This window comes from Cynocephalus volans, chromosome 8 (assembly GCF_027409185.1).
Source record: "Cynocephalus volans isolate mCynVol1 chromosome 8, mCynVol1.pri, whole genome shotgun sequence".
Classification (NCBI taxonomy): Eukaryota; Metazoa; Chordata; class Mammalia; order Dermoptera; family Cynocephalidae; genus Cynocephalus; species Cynocephalus volans.
Window position 1 is genome coordinate 133008000 of NC_084467.1, and position 25107 is coordinate 133033106.

General features: G+C 44.1%; 1 protein-coding gene across 2 annotated transcripts in view; it reads right to left on the reverse strand.

Moving 5' to 3' along the window:
• ASTN1 (astrotactin 1) overlaps window positions 1–25107 on the reverse strand; it is a 294586-nt gene that overhangs the window by 23200 nt on the left and 246279 nt on the right. For both annotated transcript variants that reach the window (XM_063106058.1, XM_063106057.1), the window contains exons 17-18: window positions 8158–8426; window positions 2232–2365 (exon numbers count right to left, since the gene is read on the reverse strand). In XM_063106058.1, the coding sequence (XP_062962128.1) occupies window positions 2232–2365; window positions 8158–8426 (403 nt within the window). The remainder of the gene's footprint in view (window positions 1–2231; window positions 2366–8157; window positions 8427–25107) is intronic.

Genomic DNA, 25107 nt, shown 5'->3' on the forward strand with positions numbered 1-25107 from the left:
AGCAATAATAAGGAATTCATTTAGTGGGAAAATAATATAAAACACATGTTCTTCTGCTAGTGGCTTCCTATGAAGTGAATAGTTTACATATGACATTAAAGATGGAATAGACTCAAAACACTGTGGATATTGACAAATTCATTAATTAGAGTCATATGCAGAGTGCTATTTTGAAGAAAAAGCATTAGGAAGCTTAAGTAAGCAACTAAGACTTTCTGAGAACACAAATTCCGTGAAAATATGGACTAAAAGAGGCCTCTTCTGGGAAGTAGAAGTGTGTATGATTTACACGAACTTGTGTAAAATTAGAGTGCATTTCTGTTCCCATCTACCAATTAAAATGCAAGAAACTAAGGACTGCTACTGAAAGAAGTGATCGGAGTTGACAAGAAAAGTGAAGTCCTTAATGGATGTTTCCTGTTTATAAAATTTCGTCCAATTTGATCTCTAGCTATGACGTTTAGTACATGCAGATGTAGAGACAAATTCAACCCTACGACATAACGGCTGGACCCCCCGTCCATCTGATCACTGTTTGGTGGCTTCGGTGTTATGCTTCAAAGGTAGCTTTCTTATCTGGTGACTCCGTCTACCAGCACCAAATTCTTCCAGTAGCTCTCTTTCTACTAAGTGAAAGGACTTTTTTAATAATGAGCTTGATCCTCTTTTAACTTGAGAGGTTCAAGTCATGACTGTAAAGAGCAAGAAGCCAATGGCTGGCGTTTCTAAAACCACCTACATCGAGGAGGAAGACTGTAGAAAAGAGAAGACGTTGGCTTGCAATGATACTCACTCTTGTGTTCTCTTTCTCAGTTTCTCCTTGCCCAGTCCTGGCCCTTTGATGTCCACCCGCACCTCCATGGAGCCGGCCAGAGGGCAGCCTCTCTGCCGCTGGTTTCCTCCTGCAGTCCCTCACTCCTGCTTGCTCAGCCTTCTAGTTACCGCAGGTTCTGATCCTCATTTTGGGCTTTCTTTGCCTTACCAACCCATGGGGTCATGCCCTTCCAGCTTGTCCTACCAGCACTCTTTATCAGACATGCTCTTTCTGTAGATTCACTCCCATGCCATAATTAGAGGCTAAGATGGTTCCAGCCTGGGGCCCCGGCCCCTCAGCTTGGCAGCTCTGTTTAGACTTCCCCTGACGGGAAAGAAATTGGGCATGTTCATTCTCAGGCACCTTTGCGGCACTTCTTGACCTCTCAAATGCACACCCCCTAATGTTCGTCCCCAGTCTTCTGCTCTTTCCACGTGATACTTGTTCCAGAGCATCCTTGCTCATAGCTGCGGTTCCATCTCTCATTTCTTCGGGGTTGACTGAAATCTTCTTATCTCTCGTGCTTACATTTTTGCAGAGCTCCAGACCATCTTTCTATCTGCCCAGCAAACATCTCTATAGAACTATCCCATCTTAGCCTCTGACCTGGCAATTGCCATTGGAGCAAAGCCACTCCAAGGCTAGCCCAAAAAGAACTGGGCTCCCCTCAAACCTGCATATCTTTTAATGCTTCTTTTCTCAGTTGTGGCCTATTCATCTTCTCAGCCAAATGAGTCATGAGCCTTAAGTCCATTTTTAACTTTCCTTCCTCCTCACCCTATAGTCAGCCACCAAGCCCTGTTGGTTCTACCCAAAATCATCTCTCAGTTTTATCCTCTCTGTACTAAAATGGCTAAGAACATGTCCTGTTAGCCATGGCTCTGCTTCCTGCTCTGTTACTCTGGAAAAATGATACAATCCATTGAATCAATTTCCTTATCTATCAAATGGGGGGAGGGGCTGGCACCAGTATCTAACTGGCCCATACAGTGCCTGGCACCAGTAAGCGCTGGGTAAGTGGTTGCGTTGTTGGTCTAGTTAAGCTCTCCTTGGAGATCTCTAACTTTCTCTGTTGCAACAGCACTTTTACCCCATTACCTTCTATCCACACTGTCCTACGTCCTCCCACCCTCAAGGAGAAGTTCAAGTGCCACCTCCTCTGTGAAGCCAAATTCAGACTTGATCTCTTCAGACTTTCTTTAAATGTCTCTTATAACACTTTTCACACCATTTCTTCTGCTATAACAAATTCTGCGTCTGCTTCCGCTAGTAGTACCTCCACGAAGGCAGGTACTGTGTCATGTTCCTTCTGTTCCCTGGGTCCCAGCCTATTGCTTTGCAAATAGCAGACACTCAGTATTTGTTTACTGACTGATGCTGAGGCATACATGCGAGAAGCTGAGAAAGGGAACCGTACACGGGCTGCGGGAGAGGCGCACAGGTGGGGAGTCCATCAGCTCCGAAGGCGGTGGAGTCACATCGACACCAGTCCTCAATGACATCTCCAGTCCCTGAGCACCAGAGAGAGCTCATGGTGGCCTCCTGCAAGAGCTGCACGAGATGGCAGAAAAAAGAGTCAGTGTTGGGAAGCCAGGGCTGGGTCATCAGAATCAAGAGACACAGCGTCAAGGCTCTGCGTGGGCCTAAATTGCTTCCAGCCTGCAGGTTGATTCACCACTTCACCAGTTTGTGGTTGAAAATTCTTACCCCAGGATATTGTTTCTGGGAAGCCTGAGTCCTGTAGGACCTCTGGGGTGTCCCTCTCCCTTTGGCATAACATTTCATCCCTGAAGATATGGTTAATGATTATCACCTTGGAAGCAAATCATATCCCCCCTCCATCTCTTTTGTATTCCACTCCAGCATTCCACACCTCCGGCTCTAAGAATGATGACCTGGGTGGTCTGTCTTTCCCACTCTTCCTCTGCCCAGAGGCACTTGGTCCTTTCTCACGTGCCTGTCTGTGCATCCTTCTCTGCCTCTCCACCCTGCCCCAGTACTTCTTTGCATTCCTTCGGCATGCCTTGTACGCCACTTACACTATTTATGCAGTGCTGCCTTGAGTGGTGATTAGGCATTCGACATGTATTTCTTAGCAGACCACGTGCAGGAGCAGCAACATGGCACACAGGCTAGAGCTGTGCTCCGGAGCAGTCTTCCCTGAGTGACAACCCCAGCTTTGCCAATCACTGCCATGTGACCTTGGGCATGTTACATAAACTCAGTTTCCTCAATGATAAAATGGGATAAAAATAACACTTTTCAAATAGGGTTGTTGTGAATGAAATAAAATAATATATGCCAAATGAAATATTATATGCATAGTACCTGGTACACGTTAGTCTCCAATAAATAGCAGCAATTATTTTTGTCTTTGAATGATAGGGCTGAGTCTTGTGTAGAACTTTGTACCCACCACAGAGCCTAGCATGATTCTTTACATGCGGTGGTTTCATAGAGACATTTACTATTAAATGAAAGGATAAAATTAGACCACTGAGGTAACATAACTTGTGATAGGGGCAATTCCCTGGTGAGAAAATGAATCCTGATGGGGTACTGACCCGTCAGTGGGGCCCTGCTGCCTCCAGCCAAGGGGAAGGGCATGGAGAGACTGGCCTCAGGGCACAGGGCTATTCCAAGCCAGCAGGGGTTGGAGCTTTCTCCCTGGGTTAACTCAACACCTACAGCTTCGACTTTTCCTTATGATTCTTTTCTCTCTTTTCCACACTCACCTAATTCTACATCAGTAAATTAGAGAAATGCAATCTAGCTATCCTGCAAAATTGTAGATAAATAAATAAATAGAATGAAAAAGAAGGGCATTAGGCCAATAGGCCATTTAGGTCAGAATAGCTGAAATAAAGGTCTGTACGGACCCCTCCACCCACCTCCAGATGGGGGGCCTCTAAGGAGTGGGAACAAATTCTTGATTATAACTGTAACTTATGTAGAGTTTTATAATTTGTAAGGCCCTTTAGATACTAACACTAGATGAAGAGTTGTCATGATTTACAGTGGAGGAAACTGAGAATTCAAGAGGCTAGCTGATGTGCTCAAGGTCACGGGTTAGGGACTGGGGCAGTGCCAGAACCTGAGTTCAACATGACCCACTGCACATCCCAGGCTCTTTGCATCCAACGCTCTTAATTAACATTGTATCCACCAGCTCCCAGCATGATGCCTGGTGCCTAGTAGGTCCTCACTTTATGCTTTGCCTGACTGAACCAAACGCGAATCAAAAGGTGAATTGTTTAAACCCCCCAAAACAGGATTTCTTTGAGATAGGTAGAAGAAAGAAGAAATTGTGACTGCTGCCTTATGGAGTCTTCACTTGACAACCATTTGCAAAGCACCTGCAAAGGGCCATTTCCTGTGCTAAGCATTATGGACACAATGATGCACAAGGTATATATGGCCCCTGTCCACATAAATCTTACAGCCAGACAATGAACAAACAAACAAAAGTTACATAAATAACCAAATAACCACAATTGTGGGAAGGGCTCCAAGGGAAAGGGTGAGACATGCACACAATGGCAGAAAGGATAGAAAAGGGGACAGTCTTACAGAGGAGCTGGGAAAGTCATGTTTGGTCTGAACTCTGAAGGATAGATCAAAACTTCCCTGTTTACAAAAATTGGGGTAGTGTTCCGGGTAGAAAAAACACAATTAACAAGATTTCAGCCTGAATGAAACTTGACTTAGCAAATCAACTGAAAAAAGGCTAGTTTTTCTAGAAAGAAAGAAAGAAGAGAGAGAGAGAGAGAGAGAGAGAGAGGAAGGAAGGAAGGAAGAAAAGTATCACAATATGTTGAACTTTCAGAAGGAGAGAACAAAACTAAGGACACTAGGATGGGGGGAAGGAGGGAGGGGGCTTGGGGAGTGATAGGTCGGATAAAGGGCATAAAGAAAAATTATGATTTGTAATGAGGAATTAATGCTAATATTAAAAAAATATTTAGAAAAGGCTAGTCTGTCTGTAGGAGACAGCGTGGGGGGCAAAGAGATGCTTAGTGAGTGCCTTAGGAGGCAGAGGACCTTGTGGGCCATTGTAAGGTGGGGACCACATCTCGAGAGCCATGGTTAGCCATTAAAGTGCTCTAAACAGGGGAGAAACATGATCAGATTTTCAATCCAAAGGACTAAGGACAAACACCTATGTTGACACACATTTCAAATGCCATTTCTCCAAAAGCTTTAAATTTCTACCTTTGATTCACACCATTCTCTGAATCCTGGGCTACAGATAAAACTGCAAATGGTTGGGTGAGAGTAGAAGAGAAGAATTAAGAAGGAACCCTTTGGAAAAGAAGAGAAAGAGAAATTACATTTTTCTTAATATTTACAGTGTTCCAGGCATTGCAAGGGGAATCCACGTTTGTTATCAGATTTAACCTTAATTTCAGAAAAGAAATATAATTTTCCAGTTTTTGTTATTGTTTTTCTCTAAGGAGAGCAGCTGAACTTTCAAGCCAAATTCATCTATCCGTTCATTTATCCATTTATTCATCCATTCATCCATTTATTTAGCAGAGGACCAACCATGCACCAACCACTGCTAGGCACTGGGATTCCACAGAAGAAAAAACACGTCTCCTAGTCTAGAGGGGATAAACAGCAGAGATAATAGATGATGCGTGCTTTAAAAGGTGCAAATGCACTTACGTGGGGAATTACGCGAAGGGTAATGTCTGTCCTGGCAGAATAAGAAAGGGATCCTTACAGCTAGTAATGTTTGAGCTGAAACTTGAAGTAATAGTAGCAGCTTGCTGGTGGCAGAAATGTGAGAGAGAACGTTCTAGGGACAGAGGGGTGCAAGTCTGAAGGGCCAGATGCATGAGAGAAAAAGTGTTGTGTTTGAGGAGGTAGCAGAAGTTACATTTTGGAGTATAGAGTATAAGGTATAGTATAAGGAACAACCTAACAAAATTGGATCATGAACTGCCTTGTAACGATGTGCTAAGGATTTTAGATTATATTCAGTAGATTCTGTGAAGCCATTAAATTACTTTGATACACTATGATCAGAAGGCCATATTAGACAGATAATTCTGGGTGGTCTGATAGGGAGACCAGTAAGAAGGCTACTGTAATAGGACAACAGCTGATATAACAAGGATGCCTGACATTGGCTGTGACAGGGGGTATCATGAAAAGAGGATGGGTTCAAGAGGGATTTGTGGCTCTTGGAGATGGAATAGATGTTGGGAATGATGTGGAAGTTCTAGGAAGCATCCTTGGTCTCCAGTTGGGGCAACTTAGAGGAAGACAGTGCCATTCACTTGGATGGGTGCACAACAGGTATGGGTTTGGGTTGGAAGATGGTCAGTTAAGTTTGTTGGGTTTGAGATATCTGGTTGGTTATATGATTTGACCTACTTGTTTCTTTGTTTCAATCACTGATTGGACTGAAATATGGCATCTAAGATTATCTAGTCTAACAGGAGGGGGACAATCAGCCCAAGAGAGGTTAGAAAATGGGTCCAAAGATAAACCAGAGAAGTAGAGATTAGGACACACCCTGAGTTACTAACATCATGACTTAGCACTGCTTACTTCTCAGCTTCTTCATGCCTCATCTCTGTTCTTTGGGAGAAAGGGCAAAACTAGAAGGAAAAACAGAGGAACAGAGAAGATGGCAAAGGCAGAATATGCCTAGAGAAGAAAGGAGAAAAGAAGAAACATGTCATGGTGACTGAACTCCAGCGAGGGCCACCTTGTCTATGTGGTTAGAAATGGAACTCTTCATAATGTGGCCAGATGGAAAGCATCTGCCAACCCCTCTCCTAAGACTGGTGCAGGGAGAAAGGACGGGGCTGAGGCTTGGCAGGTAGGGGACCCAGAAAGTGGGTTGCTGGAGACAAACGTCCTTCAGCTTCCTTGTTTTGCTTAAGATTCCCCTGCAGAAAGAATGGACCGCATGCCCTTCTCTCACACCAAATTCTCTCTTCCACAGCCTTGCGCGCCCTGTTCCATAGGATGGTTCTCAGTGAGCCCTCTGACAAGTGGCACAGGAGCTCGTGGGGCACCAGCCGCTGTGGGTGCTTACAGAAGACTAAGTGGGGTGGGGAAGGAGAGGGTTGGGCACTGGATTAAAGCCCTTGCAGCTCCATGGTGACCCAAGCCCCTCCGTCTCTCCATCCTTTCAAGCTCGCCCTCTGGTGGTCTGTTTGCCCATTCCTCCTCCCATAGCCACCTTTATCAGACTGAAGAAGAATTTGTAGGCCACAGGAACAATTTATCTTTTTGTTCCTGTGAAAAACCTCATTTTCCAACACTCAATGATATATCTGTAGCAGAGGTGGGAAGGCAAGAGAAACACACACACATGCAAAATCCCTCCTGTTGGTCTGAGAATCACCAACGAAACAAACTGTGATGCACCAGGTGTCCCTTAGAAGAAAGAAAAGAAAGCAATTATCACCCCACCTGGATGGGCACACCTCTCAATCAGGTGAGCAGCTCCCTGCTGCAACTCCTGCTATGTCTCGTCCCCAAGGCTGCCTTTGCCTATCGTCGCAGAATTCCCACATTCGGATTTCCTTGTTTTTATTTTTGTCGTTGTTGTGTGTTTTGACTCATTCTGATTTTTATGTCCTGGAGGAGGCCTGAGAGTTGGCAAATGAGCTAAGCCACTGACTCAGCCATGTTTCTCCAGCTTATCCTTCTGGGTCCATTCATTTTCTCCTGGCATAGTTGGAAAGGGAGAGGCAGAGGCAAAGAGGAGGAGTGGTTGGGGAATGTCATGACCTAGCAGCATAATAAAAGGCAGAAAGATCTACATGGACATGGTGGTGTGTTCTTAGGGCCAGAGTGATGGGCAAGAAACCAGCCCCCTCCAGGTTAAGGCTGCCAGATCCTTCCCTTTGGGATCTGTGCTGATCGTCCTCCTTGTTTAGCTGCAGCTGGTCTCAGGCTGGGGGACGAGTAGGGGAGCTGGCCCACCTCTCATGCCAACAAGGGGGAGACAGAGCTGAGCCTCCTCCCCACAACTGTCCTCCTGAGGCATAAGTGTTCCTTGAACAATGACTTTGGTCATTGCAAATGTTGTGACTCCCTGTCTGCCTGCTTCTTTCCAGCCCTTTTTGCTCAAAGATCTACACAAGTGGTCAGTCATGACTCCTGAATCATATTACCATAGATGCTGTGGATACACTGATTTGACTTAATATGCAAACACGCAAATCTAAGCACATTAGGTGCCTGGAGTAGCTAAACACAAAGCCCCACTATCCATCTTCCAGCACAGAGCTCAACGCAGCCCTTCACTTCCTCAGGCCATTAGGAAGCCCTCTGTTGTAGATGATGCCTCCGGGAGCCTAGAGTCCCAGGCCTCTTACCCTCTGGGTCTGGTTGTTGGTCACCAGTTCATAGATAGGGGCTGCTCTGGTCACCTCCAGCAGAACCGGCTCAGCAGGGGTGTCAGGGCCTAATGTCACGTGACACAGGGGGCAGGACGAAGGGCATCGTCCCTTGCTCTGGCATTCCATGCGGACTCCAGCTGCCATGCGCTTGGCGCCAGAGTCTGACAGGCTGGCGATGTATTCCGGGAATGTCAGCACCTTGGGGTCTCTTTCTCGCTCCTCTGACTCGTCGGATGGGGAGTTGCCTGCCAGACACAAAATAGAAAGAAACAGTGAGGGAGGCAAAACAGCAAAGACTGGCATAACCCCATAGCCCATGAGTGCTGGGGCCCAATTCTTGAGAGGTCAGAAAATACCACCGAGGGAGGCAGAATGTGATTTCATCATCCCACTTAATTTGGGACACTCACACTCCCAGTGACACATGGACTTGGAAATGGATCTTCCAAAGGTGAGACCAGGTTGTTTCCTTTCTGAGAATCAACAACTCCACAACTCTGTTAGAGGGATGCTTCTGCAGGATCTGTGCTGACAACCATCATCCAAAATACAGACAATAACAGCAGTTCTAATGACTCGAGTGACTGTGTCATCTATGAAGTGCAGATATTAATACTGCCTTCCTCTATCACTGTGAAATGAACGGATGGCATATGTTTATCAAAGCACATACACAGTGGCTAGCACATGTTAAACCATTGTCATAATAGTTTTAACCATAACTATAGCTAGGATTTATGGAGTCTATACTACAAAAGTGAGATTCATTCGGGACTTTCTTTAACATTGTAATAACTCTCTGCCTGGAGTTCTATCATTATATCCATTTCATAGATGATGAAAGTGAGGCCAAGAGTCTCAAGGCCACACAGCTAGTATATTGTGAAAAAATCCACTTTTGTCCGATTCCAAAATCTTTAAGTCACGGAGGAAGAATAGGACATCTCTGCTTCATTTTTGATCAATGTATTGGGGCTGGAGAGGGAATTTTGACTTTTTCAAAAATATTTGCACTCCAAAGCCTGAAAGATGGGTTCATATTACTCTTTTTATATGAGTAAAAGGTGGTTAGAGAACCTCTTGGTCTATTCTTGATGACAAACATGGGAAATGCCTACCAGAGAATAACAGCTTGCTCCCTATACAAGAAAGCACTGCTTGATATTTCTCTTCCTAGTTCTCATGATTCTCTATTTAACTTATTAATTCTAAAGGAAGATGGAAGTAGAATCTGCTGACAAAAAGCACTGGGTTTCTTAAGAGATTCCTGACTCCTTTCAGCACAGTTGCAGTCATGAACATGAAACAATTTCAGAGAGATCACTGGGCTTTTGGAAATAACGGGCATGTATAGAACATCCATTCTGGTCCCCTTGGACTCATCGAGAGTGCAGTACTTGACTCATCGAGAGTGCAATCCTTGACTCATCAAGAGTGCAATACTTGATGGATCAGATCTTTTGGAGAACTGGCTGGAAGGATTTGCAAAGTGGTTCCAGAAGGTGATTGTGAGATATGATTCATCGACTTTGTAAAAGAATTCTCTTTTATGGGGTCCAGGGAGCTCTCTGCTATTCTCCCTCTTGTTTGCCATGTAATATGAGACTATTTGGAAACTTCATAGGCAGTTTAGCACTGTTGTTTCCCAGGTGAGTATCCTCATTATGTAGATGAGGCATTTTTATCCAGCAGCTCCATTGACATGGGACTCCCCCTGTGTGTGAAGGCAAAGGACTCACTCAGTGAGTATAAATATAGGATATAATTAATTTCACATTTGCTTTTTGTTTAATAATGGACCCAGAGTTGAGCTCAAGCCCTTCCTAGACTGTAAGAGAACTGCACAACTGCATACACAAAAAACAAGAATGATTGCATCAAATAGGAGGCCCAGAAGCCCACACCAACTAACCCCCAAATCATTTTCACCCACAGATCAATCATTATTGACATTTAGGTTTATGCAGCTCAGTCAACCCCATGGCTGGGAGTATTTGTAGTGGCTACAATATGGCCCAGGGCTCTCCTCACCGAGCCCCTGGCCAGGCCGTCAATCCTCTTGAATACACTGCATGGACTGGGCAGGAAAAAGTGGGGATAGATGAGGTCTTTGGATCCTTGGTGTGATTTGTTAGGCAAACAGGTCTTCATTCATTGGGAAAGTGAATGAAGTTAAAAAAGAAAAATCAGTAAAGCGGCAATACTTCTGTTCAAAATAACATTTTTGGAATTTTACCACGGAAGCCTTGCCAGAACGTTGAGGGTCTCTTGGCTGCACCTTACTTACAATCAGATGCATTTCCTTACCAACCCACAGCCCTCCTTTGTTGAGAATATGTTCAAGGCTGGAAAAAGAACTTCCACAAAATGACCACTAGATGGTAGTATCAAGTCTAAAATGACTTTTGTGAGCGAAAAGACTCCACAAATTTTGAGTGACCACTTTGGCAGCACAGAAATAAACTTATGGAAGAGTAACACATGGCTACTTTAAAAATTGTGTGGAGGTTCCATTTTTTTTTTTTTCAATCGGATAATAAGAATTTGGGGAGTGAAACAATTCTATAACCCTTATCCTAAGGAGAAAAATATAAAGTGAGAGGCACAGGTAATGACAGGATAATGACGGGAAAATAAAATTCACAAGGGAAAATAAAAATCCCCTTCAATATCCTTAACATGGAGTAAAAGTTACTTCAAAGGGGAAGAGATAATGCCACCAAATTCTTTTTCTTTTACCTTTAATTCCCAAATCCCCAGGAACTCTCCCACCCCTGCATACAAATGCCTACATGTAACCCTCGCTGTTTCTTAAGACGTGCCATTCCGACAGCCAAGCACCACCACCAGGGGGCACTGCAACTGCAAGCACGGTCTGGAGCTGAGGCTGTGCCAGCCCCCCCACCCCAGCTCTCCATCATCAGGGCTTGTAATTGCTGTGAACACTGGAGGGGCTGCTCCCCGCGCTGATGTCTTCTGGCTACGCCAATTAAAGTCAAGATGCAGCTAATCCCCCTCGGAGTCCTCCAGCCTTAGATACTTGGCAAGGTTAGGGAGTAGAGAGGGATGGGAAGCAGGATGTGGGAAAACATGGTGGGAGGCCACCAAACTCTCGTTTTCATTCATATTTTATGCTTCCTGAAAATATGCAGGTCCATATAACAAGAGTCTGGAGGCCAGGATCAACCTGTCCTCTGGTCCCCTCTTCTCGCAGAATGCAGTTGTCTGGAGAGGAGCTGGATTTACACAGAAGTAATGAGCAGAGAGCTCCCCAAAGCCATCTATTCAGGTTCCAACAAAGAATAGAGATGTGTGCGTGAGAGAGATTTTTCAAAGAGGAAATGCATTTTCTATGTGCAGATAAAGATACAGCTGGGAAATACTCTTTTAAATGATGGAGTCCGGTGGTGAAAGCCTAGATAAATCTCCCTTAGCCTAAAGAGAGCACCTATAACCATCATGTCTGTGGCAAGTGAAAGAGTAGTTTAGGGCCTAAAAGCTTCAGGAGAGTCTGATCTTGGACACTTGCTTTTAATCCCCTGTCAGTGTGGGAGTTGGTGGTAGAGAGGTCTGTGTGGGGGGTGTTGCAGCAAGGAGATCCCATCTTACTTCCCATGGTTCAACAGCTCTGGCCTTCCGTCGGACATTCCTCTTACAGCACTTTGGTACTTCTGTCCCCTAGAGCCTGGGCAGAAATGCTCACGTAATTTGAGACACACTATGCAATCTCTCAATAAAATAAATATTCTATTTCAATAAATACACAGTCTCTGGACATAGGAAATAAGTTACAACTAGAGTCACAAAAAATTATAGTTGACCAAGGTGTCTTCTGATAATAAATACCCAGGCGTGACCTTCTCCCTCCTGTGCTTGCAGAATTCACCCTGTTGCTCTCAGGGGAGGCTCTGGAGTCCAGCCACAGCACTTCTCTCTCTTACAAGTAGAAGAGCATCCAACCTGCAATGTAGTTTAACAGCCCTAAAACTGCAAAGCATTTTGCAAATGCACTTTGCTATAAATAAATGCCATTTGCTTTAGGCTAAATCTGTATCCTACAGCACACAGTGAATGAATTTCCCCAATAGAACATCATGGTATGAGAATATTGGCATCCTTAATGCCCACAATCTCATTGTGGATATGCCCATGGCCTTAGGCACATATATACTGACCCACCTAGATTCAGGAGGACATGAATGTGATACAAGTGACCAGGCCACTCTCATGCAGGCTCTGCTCTGCTGGTGGGCGCTGACAAGTCATGGAGGTGACTTAGTTGTCATGAAGTAAATTGGTATAATTTTTGTAGGATTCTGGGACTGTTTAAGAATTTCTCTCCCAAGTTGATGCCCAAGGCAATGAGATGCTAATGACATCACAGCTAGAACTACAGAAGCAATTCATTAGGCAGCAGAGAAATCAAGCACAAACTAATCTGATCCCAGCTTTTCGAGACAGTTAGGGCCCACAGGAGAGAAGGCCTGACACAGGACAGACAAAGCATGGCCATGGCAAGTTGCACCCCGAAGCCCACAGGCACCCTCCATGCCAGGCACACCCCAGTCCACAGTTCGAGCCAGATGTTCCACAGTTATCTGAACTCACATTTCCGTTCATCCGCTCAGGCCCTAATCAGTCTCTCAGGATGAATTCAATCACGCCTTAGACACAGAGGTGACTCTGGACCTAAACTGAAGTCCTACACCTGCTGTGGTGACATACTGCCTGAGACCCAAATAAAATACTATACAAAGGATTAATAACTAGGGAAGAGAGGATAGGGCATAAACCGACCACTTCTCTCTACACCTCCATATGGGATAATAAGTGCCCTGGGGTCAGAAACTTTTTCATCTTTTAAACTCCTTTGCCTAGTTTAGGTGTTACCCATCTATCCATCTCTCTCTCTCTCTCTCTCTCGATGGGTAGTTTGGTGTGAATATACTAAGTCAGGACTGTAGATTAAAATTCTTGCAAAAAGTCAAACATAAATAATAAAAGCAAAGCATTTATGAATCGTTCTCTAGTCCCTTACTAAAGCTTCAAGCAATCAGGCAGAAAGAACAAAGCACTGTTGTGATGACAGCCATCTATCTCTCTCTAGCCAGGGTCTCTCCCACAGGTGATGGAGCCTTCATACTCTTGCTTGGACACCCACTTGCATGTCCGACAGGCACTTCAAACTTAACATGTCCCAAACTGCAGTCATCACTTCCTCCACACGCTCTGCAGCAACCCGTTCCTCCTCCTGTAGGTCTTAGCTCAGCAAAAGGCACCACTGACTTCCCAGTTGTGCAAGTCAGAAATCCCAGCTTCAGTGCTGGTTCATTCTCTCTCTCTCTCTTCCTCTCTTCCCCCCTCCCCCTTTCTCTCCTTCTCCCAATCGGTCAATGCAATCTTAAAATGTACATTTAATCCAACATAATCTTGAATTTACATTTTCTATCTCCCCAAACCTTCCACTTTCCCCATGCTCACAGCCACCTGAGGCCACAGTAGAATGTATGGTCTGAATCAGACTGCTCGGGTTTGATTCTGACCTTACCACTTGCTAGCTGTGTAATTTGGGGTGAGTTTCTTAATCTTTCAGTGTCTGGGCTTTCTCATATATAAAATGGGGGTAATAACTGATTTAGTAAGTCTATGATAAAGATTAACTTACATAATTCACAAAGGGAGTTTAGAACAGTGCCTGGGACATAGTGCTTTCTAAATTCACTTATTCTCACATGCCTGACTACTTACCTGCCCTGCCCAACACCAACACCATCATATGGTGGGCGCCTTGAAGGACAAAATTACGTCTTGTTCTACACTATAATATCCCACCGGGCCTAATATGTAATGTACACTAATGCATTCAACAATTCATTAAACAAATATTTATTGAATGACTAGAGTGCTTGTTGTCAAATAAATCATTTCTAATGACTTGTATACAAAGTGACTACACTCCGTTCTGCAGGTGCTAACTAGACAGGCGGGATTTAAACTCATTTTAGGCATTGCCGTGCTGGCTTCTTTTGAGATGTTCTGGTTTTGTTCTAAGAAGAAGGGCATCAATCCAGAGTGGGTCCCACTACTTTCAGGTACACATGGGAACTGTTCAGAGATTATCTAATTGCAAAGACTTGAAGAAATACCGCAGAACGTTCAATTTGCAAATTTTGAAAAACATACACATGTATTTCCAAGGTCATTCATGTGCTTTGAGTAATTAATGACCTCGAGATGTAGGAATTTAAGCTTGAGAAAGGGAGCAGCTAGGTCTGGCACTGAAGGAAAGACAGTGGTTCCCTGTGGTAGAAAATCTGGCAAAGTTATAGCCAATGTCATAAAGTGGGAAAAGGACGTGACTGGTGTCCCCAGTCAGTGAAACCACCGCTACCAAAGAGTAGCTGGAAAAAAAAAAAAAAAAAAGAGTAGCTGAGGTGGAAGGTAAAACACTGAGGAGGTGTCCTGGGCAGCTCTGCAGACCAGAGTGGTTGCAGTGGTTGTGACAGCAGGAGAGAGCAGCACTCTGGACCCAGGCATGGGATGCAACGTGAACAACTGCGTCTTCTGCAGTTTTTCTGCTCTACCCAGTCTCAGCCTGCACACAGGAGCCCCTCCAGGTTTCCAGCCTCACATTCATTACTGCCCATAGCTCAGAGTGAGCGCATCTTTCTTTTGGGATTAAACAATGGAAAACCAGTGGGCCACAACTGTCTGACACATTCAGAAGCAATCCCAACACCAAAGAGTTTATATTCTTATCCTTTCCTACAAATGAATTCACAAGTTTTAAAAAATCCTTTGTCAGCAGGTATCCTTTACTTTTTGTCCCCAAATTAAGGTTACTGTACACTTCTGACCCAGTTCTTTGGTGATTGCTTCAGGAAGTTTCTGGAAATAGCAGAAGGTCTTTGTAATAATCATACCCTGCATCCAGCCCCTCAAATGTAGTATCTGTGGGTGTAGTGAGGTCCAGTGTAATAATTAGCAGGCATCAGATACCCACTGGGCACCTCAGCAAAATGCTATTAACTGGGATATTCAAGATGAGGTGTCTTCTGGAAAATTAAATTTTTTGTTCAATTGATACTTAGCCACAAAATGCTTCCTTTTCCTCCAATTCTTGTTGACATTTTTCTTTTCTAAAAATGCAGTTTTCCAATTTCCTGCCCGCCTCATGAAGCATTGCCTACCAAACAGAATTAAAGCTTTCCCCAAGGTGCCTCCAGGTGATGATTTTGTTCATCAATTATGACTATGCAGATTTGGAAGCTGTAGGAGACAGAAATAAAATGGTATCCACACCCTGAATGGCTTTTTAAAAATTGATCGATACCATAAGGTTATATTTTCTTAAGATGGTCCTCTCTTAATAGGCATGTTGTCAACAAATAATTGTCCAGTTGAGGTTCCTGGGTAATTGGTTCATGTTCAATTGGGGGTTTGGTGTAGATACAGTGCTTTGTCTTTGCCAAAAAGCTGTTAGTCAGTCTGGCACGGGAGCAGTCCGCATCTAACAGCACACTGAATCAGAACCTCACGCTTGCCTCTTTTTGGTCAATAACAGTGACATTGCATTTGAGATGAGAGGCTGAGCCTTTGAAACTTAGCTGAGACCCCAATTACACCCCTTTTCACATTGCAAACTTAGTGTGAAGATGGCACGGCTATGCCAGCACCTCTCTCAGGACTCCTGGAGACCCACCTCTACACAATCCATGCGTCTTACAAATCCAGGAATTGCTGGGAAGCCCTAAAGCTTTTACTTCAAAAACCAACTGTGCGACTCTGCGAGACTGTTCATTCCCGGTGGGCAGGAGCTGCCTCGTGCTATGTGGGATTGTCACGGCTCTCACCCAAGGCCCAACACTTGGAAGTGTTCAACAAATACATAGGATGGAAAGAAGCAAAGGGAATTGTTAAAAAAACAAAAACAAAAACAAACAAACAAAAAAACTTTAGATGGATTGAATTTAACAGAGTTTAATTGAGCAATTCATAGATTGGGCAGCCCCCAGAACTAGAATAGGTTCAGAGCAACTCCAGGTCTGCCACATGGTCGGACAACATTTATGGACAGAAAAAGGAAAGCGAGGAACAGAAAATGACAGCAAGGCACAGAAACAGCTGGATTGGCTACAGCTGGGCGTTTGCCCTACTGGAACCTGGTTTGAACCATCGGCTGCCTGTGATTGGCTGAGACTCGGCTCCTCGCTACAAGAGTAGGTGACAGTCTGTTTCCACATCAAGTTAGGTGATAGTTCACCACGTCCAGAGAGACCTTTAGGCCAAACATAATTGAACAGAATTTAGCCCTTTCCAATCTCTGATTGCCTAAAACTCTTGAAATGACAACCAAAGCCTCATTAAGATCTACCATAAAGGCAAGACTGGGGAACCTGAGGTACCTCGGGGGGAAGGGGTACCCAAAAGCATTCACTAAGTGCGCACATGTGGGGAGTGTGAGGGCTGGGCTGATACCATATCCCCCCACCCCTACACACCCTAAAAAAGTGTTTCTTTCTCTCCTTGCTTCCTTCCTGTGTATTTGAGAGCCACTCTGCTCCCCTCGTCCCTCATAGAAGTAATTCTAATGGTACTTTGTTCCCGAGTCCACAGAGCACAGGCCACACTTGTGTCAGACTCACTTGGTTTTATGGCTAGTCTGTCCCACTCACTTCTAGGGGCAGGACATCCTGAGAGTAAGGGCTCCCTCAGTCTTGGCTGAATTGTACATTTGTGTGTGCATTGTCTTATACCCACATGTTAAAACCTTTAGTTTGGCAATTTAAAGTTTAACTGATTCCATTTTTTTTCATTTGCCTCTCACAGTCCTATTTCTTTACTCAGCAAATATTTTTCATGCAACTCAGCTGATCACCAAGATTTTTGTTTTTATCAAGTCTCTCCCTCTTAGTTTCCTAGGGCTGCCAGACAAATTACTACCAAGTGGCTTAAAAGAACAAAAATGTATTTCCCTGCAGTTCTGGAAGCTAATAGTTCAAAATCTGAAGGCTCGAGGGAAATTACCTCCCTGGCTCCTCCCCAGCTTCTGGTGGCTCCCAGCAATCCTTGACACTCCTTGGCTCGCACCTGCATCACTCCAATCTCAGCCTCAGTTGTCATATGGCTTTCTGCTCTTTGTGTCTGCATCAAAACTCCCTCTCCTTCCTCTTATAAAGACACCAGCCATTGGATCTAGGGCCTACCCTAGGTCTAGGATCACCTCATCTTAATCACATTTGCAAAGACCCTATTTCCAAATAAGATCACATTCTGAGGTCCCACTGGTCATGAATTTTGGGGAGACCCTATTCAACCCACTACAGTGTCCATAGCCTTTATTATTATAACATTGACTGGCGAGCCCTCCCCTGATCCACATCTGTCACGATCCGTTTGCTGGCCATTTGGGGACTGGCAGTCCATCTCCTGGGTTCCCTCCCTGGCACAGGCACAATGGAAAGAGAGAACACGTTTCCAGCTCCATCCGTGTCCCAACGCCCAGCAGCAGCTGAGTGCAGCTTCTTGTCAATGTCAAAATAACCTGACAGAGATTCAGAGTCACAGCCTCCAGGATGTGCAGGGCTGCGCTGGATTATCCCTGCTGTCTTGCCACAGACAGAGCAGCCTGGGCAGAGGGAGCGGGGAGAGGATGAGGCTGGGAGAGATGTGAAAATGAGGAACACCTGCGGAATTTGCTGTTTTCAAATCTCCATTAGTAGAAAGACAAGGTGAGTGAGTGGGCGTGCTCAGCACGCCCCCAGGAAAGAGCCTCCTTGGCTGGAGATTAAGGCTTCCCCTCCCCCCGTTTTGTTTTTTCTATCTGGGAGGCTGAACTGAGAAGCCAAATGTGCCTCCTCCCAGACCACCCAGGAGCAAGTGCTTCCCCTATTTCCTGGTCTTCCCCAAGAAGGAGCCAGGAAAACTCTCAGAGGACTAGCCCAGGAGAAGTAGATGGAGAAAGCCATGACAGAGAGAAACAGAGAGAAGAGAGAGCCTGCAGAGGAGAGGGGGTTCCCAGCACCAGCTTAGGCCTCTGCTAGTGCTGTGGGCTCCACTGATGTACAGGGTGGAATTAATGATGCATCCCTCTATCTACCATATAGCACTATTTCTCAACTAGGGTGTGTGCCAGAGTCTTTGTAGCTCTGCCAGAACCCTGCCCAGTGACCTCCTCTTGGTGACTCCAGCTCCCCCTCTGAGTGCCCTACCTGCTTATGTGTTAGTGACCTCCCCTCCCCTACATGCTCCAGCTCCTGCCTCCACCTCTCTTTCCTTCCTGCCTGCAAACCTGCACAAGCGGAGCACAGGGAAGGAGACCCATGAATAGTTCGAAGTGGGCAAAACTGACATATTACCATTGCTTGCCTCGGTTCCACATTATAAAAACTTGGCTGCATGTTGTATACAGGCGTGTGTCTGTGTGAGGGCAGCTAACATGAGTTGCACACAGGTGGGAGTCCCTTGAGGCTTGTGCGGCTCCATAGAGAGAGATGCAGTGCCTCGCTGAGATGCTGCAAAGGCTGCCTTATAAATATCTTTAACTACCAAATGGCTTAGAAATTTTTAATGAAAATATTATTCAATAATAATACTACTCCAACCGGCAAGGGAATGTTGTAACGGTTTCCATTTTCCTCTAGATACTCATCTGGCTTCTGTTTTTCAAATGAATTTGGATGTTAAATCCTTTTGCTGCCCTGACCAATTTATTCTGCAAATTAACTGTATATGACAGAACTTAAAGTCTGTTACCATTTAGCTTTGCCTCACTGAAATTTATGCTGCTTCCCTGCCTGCCGGAGCCACAAGCTCAAAAAACATTGTGGCTCTTGGTGGCAATTTGGGATTCTGCACAATTCTCTCGGCTCTTGGTCCTCATCTCTTGAGTTCTAAAACGTGCCAAGGGGACCGGGCTTTTTTCACCTTTCAGTGACCCATACTCTCTGTTCTCAGACACTCGGGTCTCTGCAGCTGCTTCTCCCAGCCTTAATAAAGCTCTCATTGTGAGATGTGGTTTCACCCAGAGGTGTGACCCAGACTGGTTTGTGAGGGAGACATAAGAGTCTAGGACTGGGTTATAAATGATAGAAACAGCCAGACACAGAGGAAAACACAGAGGAAAAGGCCAGTGATGGGCCAGTGATGAGAAGAGTCTGAGGCTAAGCCAGTGGATGGATCTCAGATATTTAGAGTGTGGTGAGCAAGATGATGGAGAAACATGGTGCCATGGCAAGCCACTCACCAGAAGTTGGTTTGGCTCTGGGTTATCCAATCAGAGAGCCACTCTGACCACAGGGAGGACAGTCAGGATTGCAGGGCAACTGGAGACAGTGTCCTGTGAGCAACGGTGGAAGGAATTGGGGGAGCTTAGAACGGATACAAGGAGACTTGGCGGCGCCGTGCTCTCTCTTTAAATATTTGAAGGGTGGTCACATGGAATGGGGATCACATGAATTCTGTGTATTTCCAGAGAGCAGAATTGAATCCAAGGCAGGAAACAATGGGAAGATGAGTTTATTGAGCCTCAAATTCTCATTGAGTGACAGAAACAGTACTCAGTGCTCAATAAGAAAAGTACTCAGATAAATAAGGGAAATAAAGTTCATTTCCAGAGTGCATGGACAGAAAAGCAAACAATGATATGATAAAGGGTGTTATCAGAGGCATGGGAGAGGTGCTTTGGGTGTACCCAAGAGGCAGTATTGAAATCTACTCGGTGGGAGACGTAGGGCCAGGAAGACACCTGATTACCTTAAGGATGATTTTTGTGATAATTTATAGCTGGTACAAAGTAGGATGAGCAGACTTGGAGTTGGTGAGCTCTTGACTAGCAGAAGTATTCATGCAGAAGTTAGTCAAGCGCTTGTCAGGGATGTCACAGCAGGGTGAGCATTTCAGAAGACAGAGTTCTATGTCCCCTTTAACAGCCAAATGTTAAGCTTCTATTATTCTGTGACCTGATCTTCTCAATATTTCCCTAAATCAGTGGAGCTGGGGAATCTGCACTTTAAGAGGCACCCGAAGGGATTCTGATGCAGGCAGTCTTCAGATAACATGCTGAGATTCACTACCCTAGATAAGTGTAAGTTATTTTATTAAATATTGTCAGTGCATTTTTAAAAACTCTTATAAGTAATCCCAATATGTAAAAGAGATAAAAGTGGGGCATGGACTCCTTGGGCATTTAACATCACTACTGTTGGGTAAAAATAAACAACTTCACAGTTTATAGAGCCATTCAAGCTTCTACTCAGAACCCCAACGTATGGGCAGCCTAATTTGAAAGCTACTGATTTAGGTTCTGATGATTTTGGCCTGAACTGTTCAAGAAGTAACCAAAAGTGCTCCCCAGCCAGGACAATCAGGTGCCAGCCCTGAGAAGGTTATTGACAAGTAGCAGATTCTTTCACTGCCCATAGTCACTTTCCTTGCTGGATTTTGCTAGACAAAAAGCATTGTGAAGTCAGTCCTAGTTTAGGGGGAAATATTGAAAGTCAGTAAATGTTTATACTCTTGACCAAAGAACAGATCTACCTAATCACATAAGTTTATCTTCTTGTAAAGAAAAGACTTCACAGAGAAGAGATATCAGAAGGCAACACCCCTGCAGACAGCCCCAGTTGAGAAATGAACACCGATGACAAAGGTAGGGGCAGATGTAGAAACCAAATCTACTGCTCTTCTCCAGACAATGGTCATGAAGGCATGCATGTGTTAACAGATTGCGTTATTAACTCATCTCATTCAAATGCCAAAGAGAAAACTCTATCATTACATCCAGCCATGAAGGTGCTGTGATTTTATGTTTCTTCCCCGCATACTGATAACACTAGTATATATTAAAGCAATTACAAACATGAAAACAACATAACTGTGTGGTCCCCACACTGGCCCCTGCCCAGGAAGGTGGAGGCGGTTGTTAACAGAGCAGGGCCCAGTTGGCAGTTGTGATAACCAATAAAGATGGCTGCCTTGCTCCTTTGCCCATTAATGCCCCTGACACCCAGGTCTCTTAACATCTAACTCTATTATACACACACACACACATACACACACAGAGTTTGTTTTTTCAGTAAAGAAATTACTGGGTGAAGGTTGACTAGGGAGCAGCAACCATAGCAGCAAGCAGATAGGCAGACAGACATACAGACATGGCTCTGCTCCACCACTGCACCAGCAGCAGCTCCCAGACCCAATGGCATGAGAGGACACGGCCTATGAGTAGGCCAGAGTGTCTGGGACCTTTGCGTTGCTGAACCACAGGAGAAATCAGGAAAGCAGACATCTGGCCCGGGAAATGAAGGGGAAGGTGGAGAGGGATGCAGAACCCCGTCATGTCTCAGTAGCAGCTGAGGCAGAGGCCAGGCCACCTCCTCAGCGGGAAAAGACCTGTCTTCATCCAGAATTCTTTATGTCTTGATACAAGGCAGTCAGCCCTGGGTTAAAATTCAGGGCTCTGAGACATGTCACAACATTCTTAACTTCTTTGGGCTTCACTTTCCTTATCTGTAAAATGGGTTAATAACAGAATTTACAGCACTGTCCTAGGGGTTCAATGGGGTAATACATGTAAAACCTCTAGCATGGCCTCTGGTATACTAGCTCTCAATGACAGTGATCATTGTTCACCATCTTATCCCCATTACCTAGCAGTCTTTGCACCTAGTAGGACTCAATGAACATGGGATGAGTGGAAAAAAAATAGCAATGCTCAAAAACAAAACAAGGATCTCCATGGATTAGACACACTCAGTAAGAAACAAAAACACTCAGCAGTAAATGAAGACTAAACTCTGCAGGAACTTAACCCACCAAGGTGGCTGTGAGATCAATCCCTGCATAGTAAAGGGACCAATAGTCTCCCACATTGGTAAGGAACCAAAGCCAGGCTCACAGGGTGACACCAGGATTAGGGAAGAGCTCTATTCCTTGCTCCCAAAATGCAGCTAAAGAAGCCATGACTTAATCCAGGCCCCTGAGCTGCGTGCCTGTGGTGGCAGAAGGGAGCAGAGCCAGAACGTGGCCCAGGTGACCTCCGGCAGTTTGTAACAACAGGCTTCCATATAAAGTTTTGATGCATTTTATCCATCAAAAGATATGGCTGGCTTGCTAATGGTGGCCTCCTGGGCATCCTTCTTGTTGCAGGCATGCTTCTTCAGAGTGGCTGGTCCCATGGGGCCCCTCAAGGTTGGTTACAAATCTCTCTGGGAGTTGGGTGATCCTTAATTAATATTAAGGGGAAATGGGTAGAAAAGGTGCTGTTGACCATGTGAGCTTTAACTACTTCAAATAAAAATGCTACACTGGTGGAATAAGATTAAGTTTTGATCCCCCAAGCCAATCTTTCTTGTTACAAAAGATTTCTCCCTGAAGTGCAACACTAGTTGAATGGTGCTTGCATGGGGCGGATGGTATATAAATGGCAACCTTTAAGGACTTCCATTCCTCGTCCTGAATTACCCTTCATAACACTTAGCAGTTAGTGCTAAGAGAGTGCTAAGATTTCTAGATACTTTTTTATTTTCACAGAAAAGATATAAAGCTTATTCCTCCTAGGTATCAGCAAGACCCCAGGGGTATCTTTCCCCTGTTTAAGTCTGGAATCAGAAACCCACAGAAAAATACATAAAATAAGCCACTCAGAAATATTAAGTCATGAATCCCATTTCCAGAGCTTTTAGCTATAGGATATTGTATTTAATTTTCATTTCTACAAGCCTACTGGAGGACAATTCAGATACTGTCTTTATTCTAGTCTGGTGTCAGACAAATAAAACCACACAATGGAATGCCTGTTTCTGTGTGTACGTGTATGCACCCGCATGCAAACACATCCCCCGTCCCCCAAATACCCCCAATGCCAGGAATTAAATGGTGTTAAAGCTGAAAGAACAGGACTCTTTTAAAATGGCTGACAAGAAAATCCTTGTTAGTATTTTCAAATCCCTGAGGCACATCTAACTTTTTATTTTCAGAAACAGTTAAGAAGTGAATGTTGTCAACAGGTAACCAATGCTGAAATTTTGCATGGAAGTACCCATCTCAAGGTTGATATAATTTTTTTCTTTTTTTGAGTGCACATCTTTTTAGACACTTCTTGTGTTTCTGTCTTCAGCCTCTGAGGACTTTTCATCAAAAAGTTTGTTGACATCAGGCAAAAGTCAGAAGACCCAAACTGGAACTCAATTCAATTTGATAGAGCAAATACGAAGTTATTGAATGTCTATTTACAAGGTACTTTGCAGGTCTTCTGAATATACCAAAATGAATTATGTATAATCCCTGTATTCAAAGGATGTATTATCTTGTAGAGGAGATAAGACAGACACATAGAATATAAGTACCATTAAAAAAGGATCAAAAAAGGACCAGATCGTATCGGAAACTTAGACAAGGGGAGGCTTCACTGATGAGGAAGCCAAACTTTTTCTGTAAAGGATCAGGTAGGAAATACACATTCCAGGCTTTATGAGCCATGCAGTTTCTGTTGCACTGCTCAGCTCTGTCTCTGCAGTGCAAAAGCAGCAATAGACATCATGTGAATGAATGGAAATGGCTCTGTTCCGATGACACATTACTTATAAATACTGAAATTTAACTTTTACATAATTTTCATGTCATCAAATACTGTTGTCCTTTTTCATTTTGATTTTTTAATCATGTAAAAAGGTAGAAACCATTCTTAGCTTGAGGGCCATATAAAAACAGACAAGGGGCAAGATTTGCCAGTGGGTCATAGTTTACCAGCCCCTGATCTACTGACTTTTCATTACAAAAAAATGCTTAAATAATAAACAAACAAACAAATAAATTTAAATGCTGAAATAATAAATAAACCCAAACTCATCAAATTCTTACACTGGATCTGTGTGGTAGAAATTCCTGTTTTCTGGATATCTAGTGAAAGCGAAGGTCAGAGAACGTAAGGCACAGATTCCAGAGGCCTCACTTTTAACCACTAGGCACTTTTTTGTAACCACTACCTCCTTGTAAGGAACACATGGGGATGGTGGAATGAATAGGCTTTCTAGTCATTCATTTAGAAGTCTAAAAATACTTTTAACAAGGAATATGAGGTTTGCTGTATGGCTTTCTCATAGTAAATTCATTTTAGACCTCTGTTATCACTACATTTTCTCTTTTCACAAGTCATGCAGAGGGCGGATATAACCCTTAATGCATTAAGGGCAATATATATTTGAAGAAGAAAGAACAGCCTTCTAGTATTTGTTCCAACCTCTCTCACTCCCATGGCTGCATGGAAGGTCTTGCTAGCCCCTGAAAGTAATGGGTATGCTTGTAGATATAATTCTCTCAAAGTCGGTAACTTCTCTCTTTCCTGCACTTACCATTCTGAGCAGCAATTCTCTCTTACATGGCTTCTTTACTTTCTCTTGTTTAAAAGCAATTTTATGTGCTAGAGAAGACAGAAGCAAAACAGGGGTTGCCAGGTTCTTCCCGTCGCCTGTTAAGATTACATCAGGTGGTGGTCTCAACTTTCTTCGATCACCTTCTTTCTCTGAGCTGAGCTAAAATGTCCTTTATGCTTTCTGTGAAGTTCTTCACAAATGTAGGGTCACATTGTGTTGTTGGTTTCCTGATGATACTGATAGATCCATTGATCAAAATACACTTATTGAAGATCTGTTATGTGTTCAAGCATTGTGCTAGGTACTGTGGGGAGCTCTAAAGGTAGTATAAGATACTGCCCTCAAAGAATTTACAATCTACTTAAGATATAAGACTAACAAACATGTAATAATAAGAATAGTAGCAGCTTCTCTTTATGAGACATTTTCTATGTCCCTAGCACTCTGCTAAACACTTTGCATGTATTCTGTCAAACAGAAAATAAATTTGGACTTAGTAAAAAGAGCTTTATTCAAAAGGATCATTGCTGAGGTGGGGTCGGGGAGAAGCAAT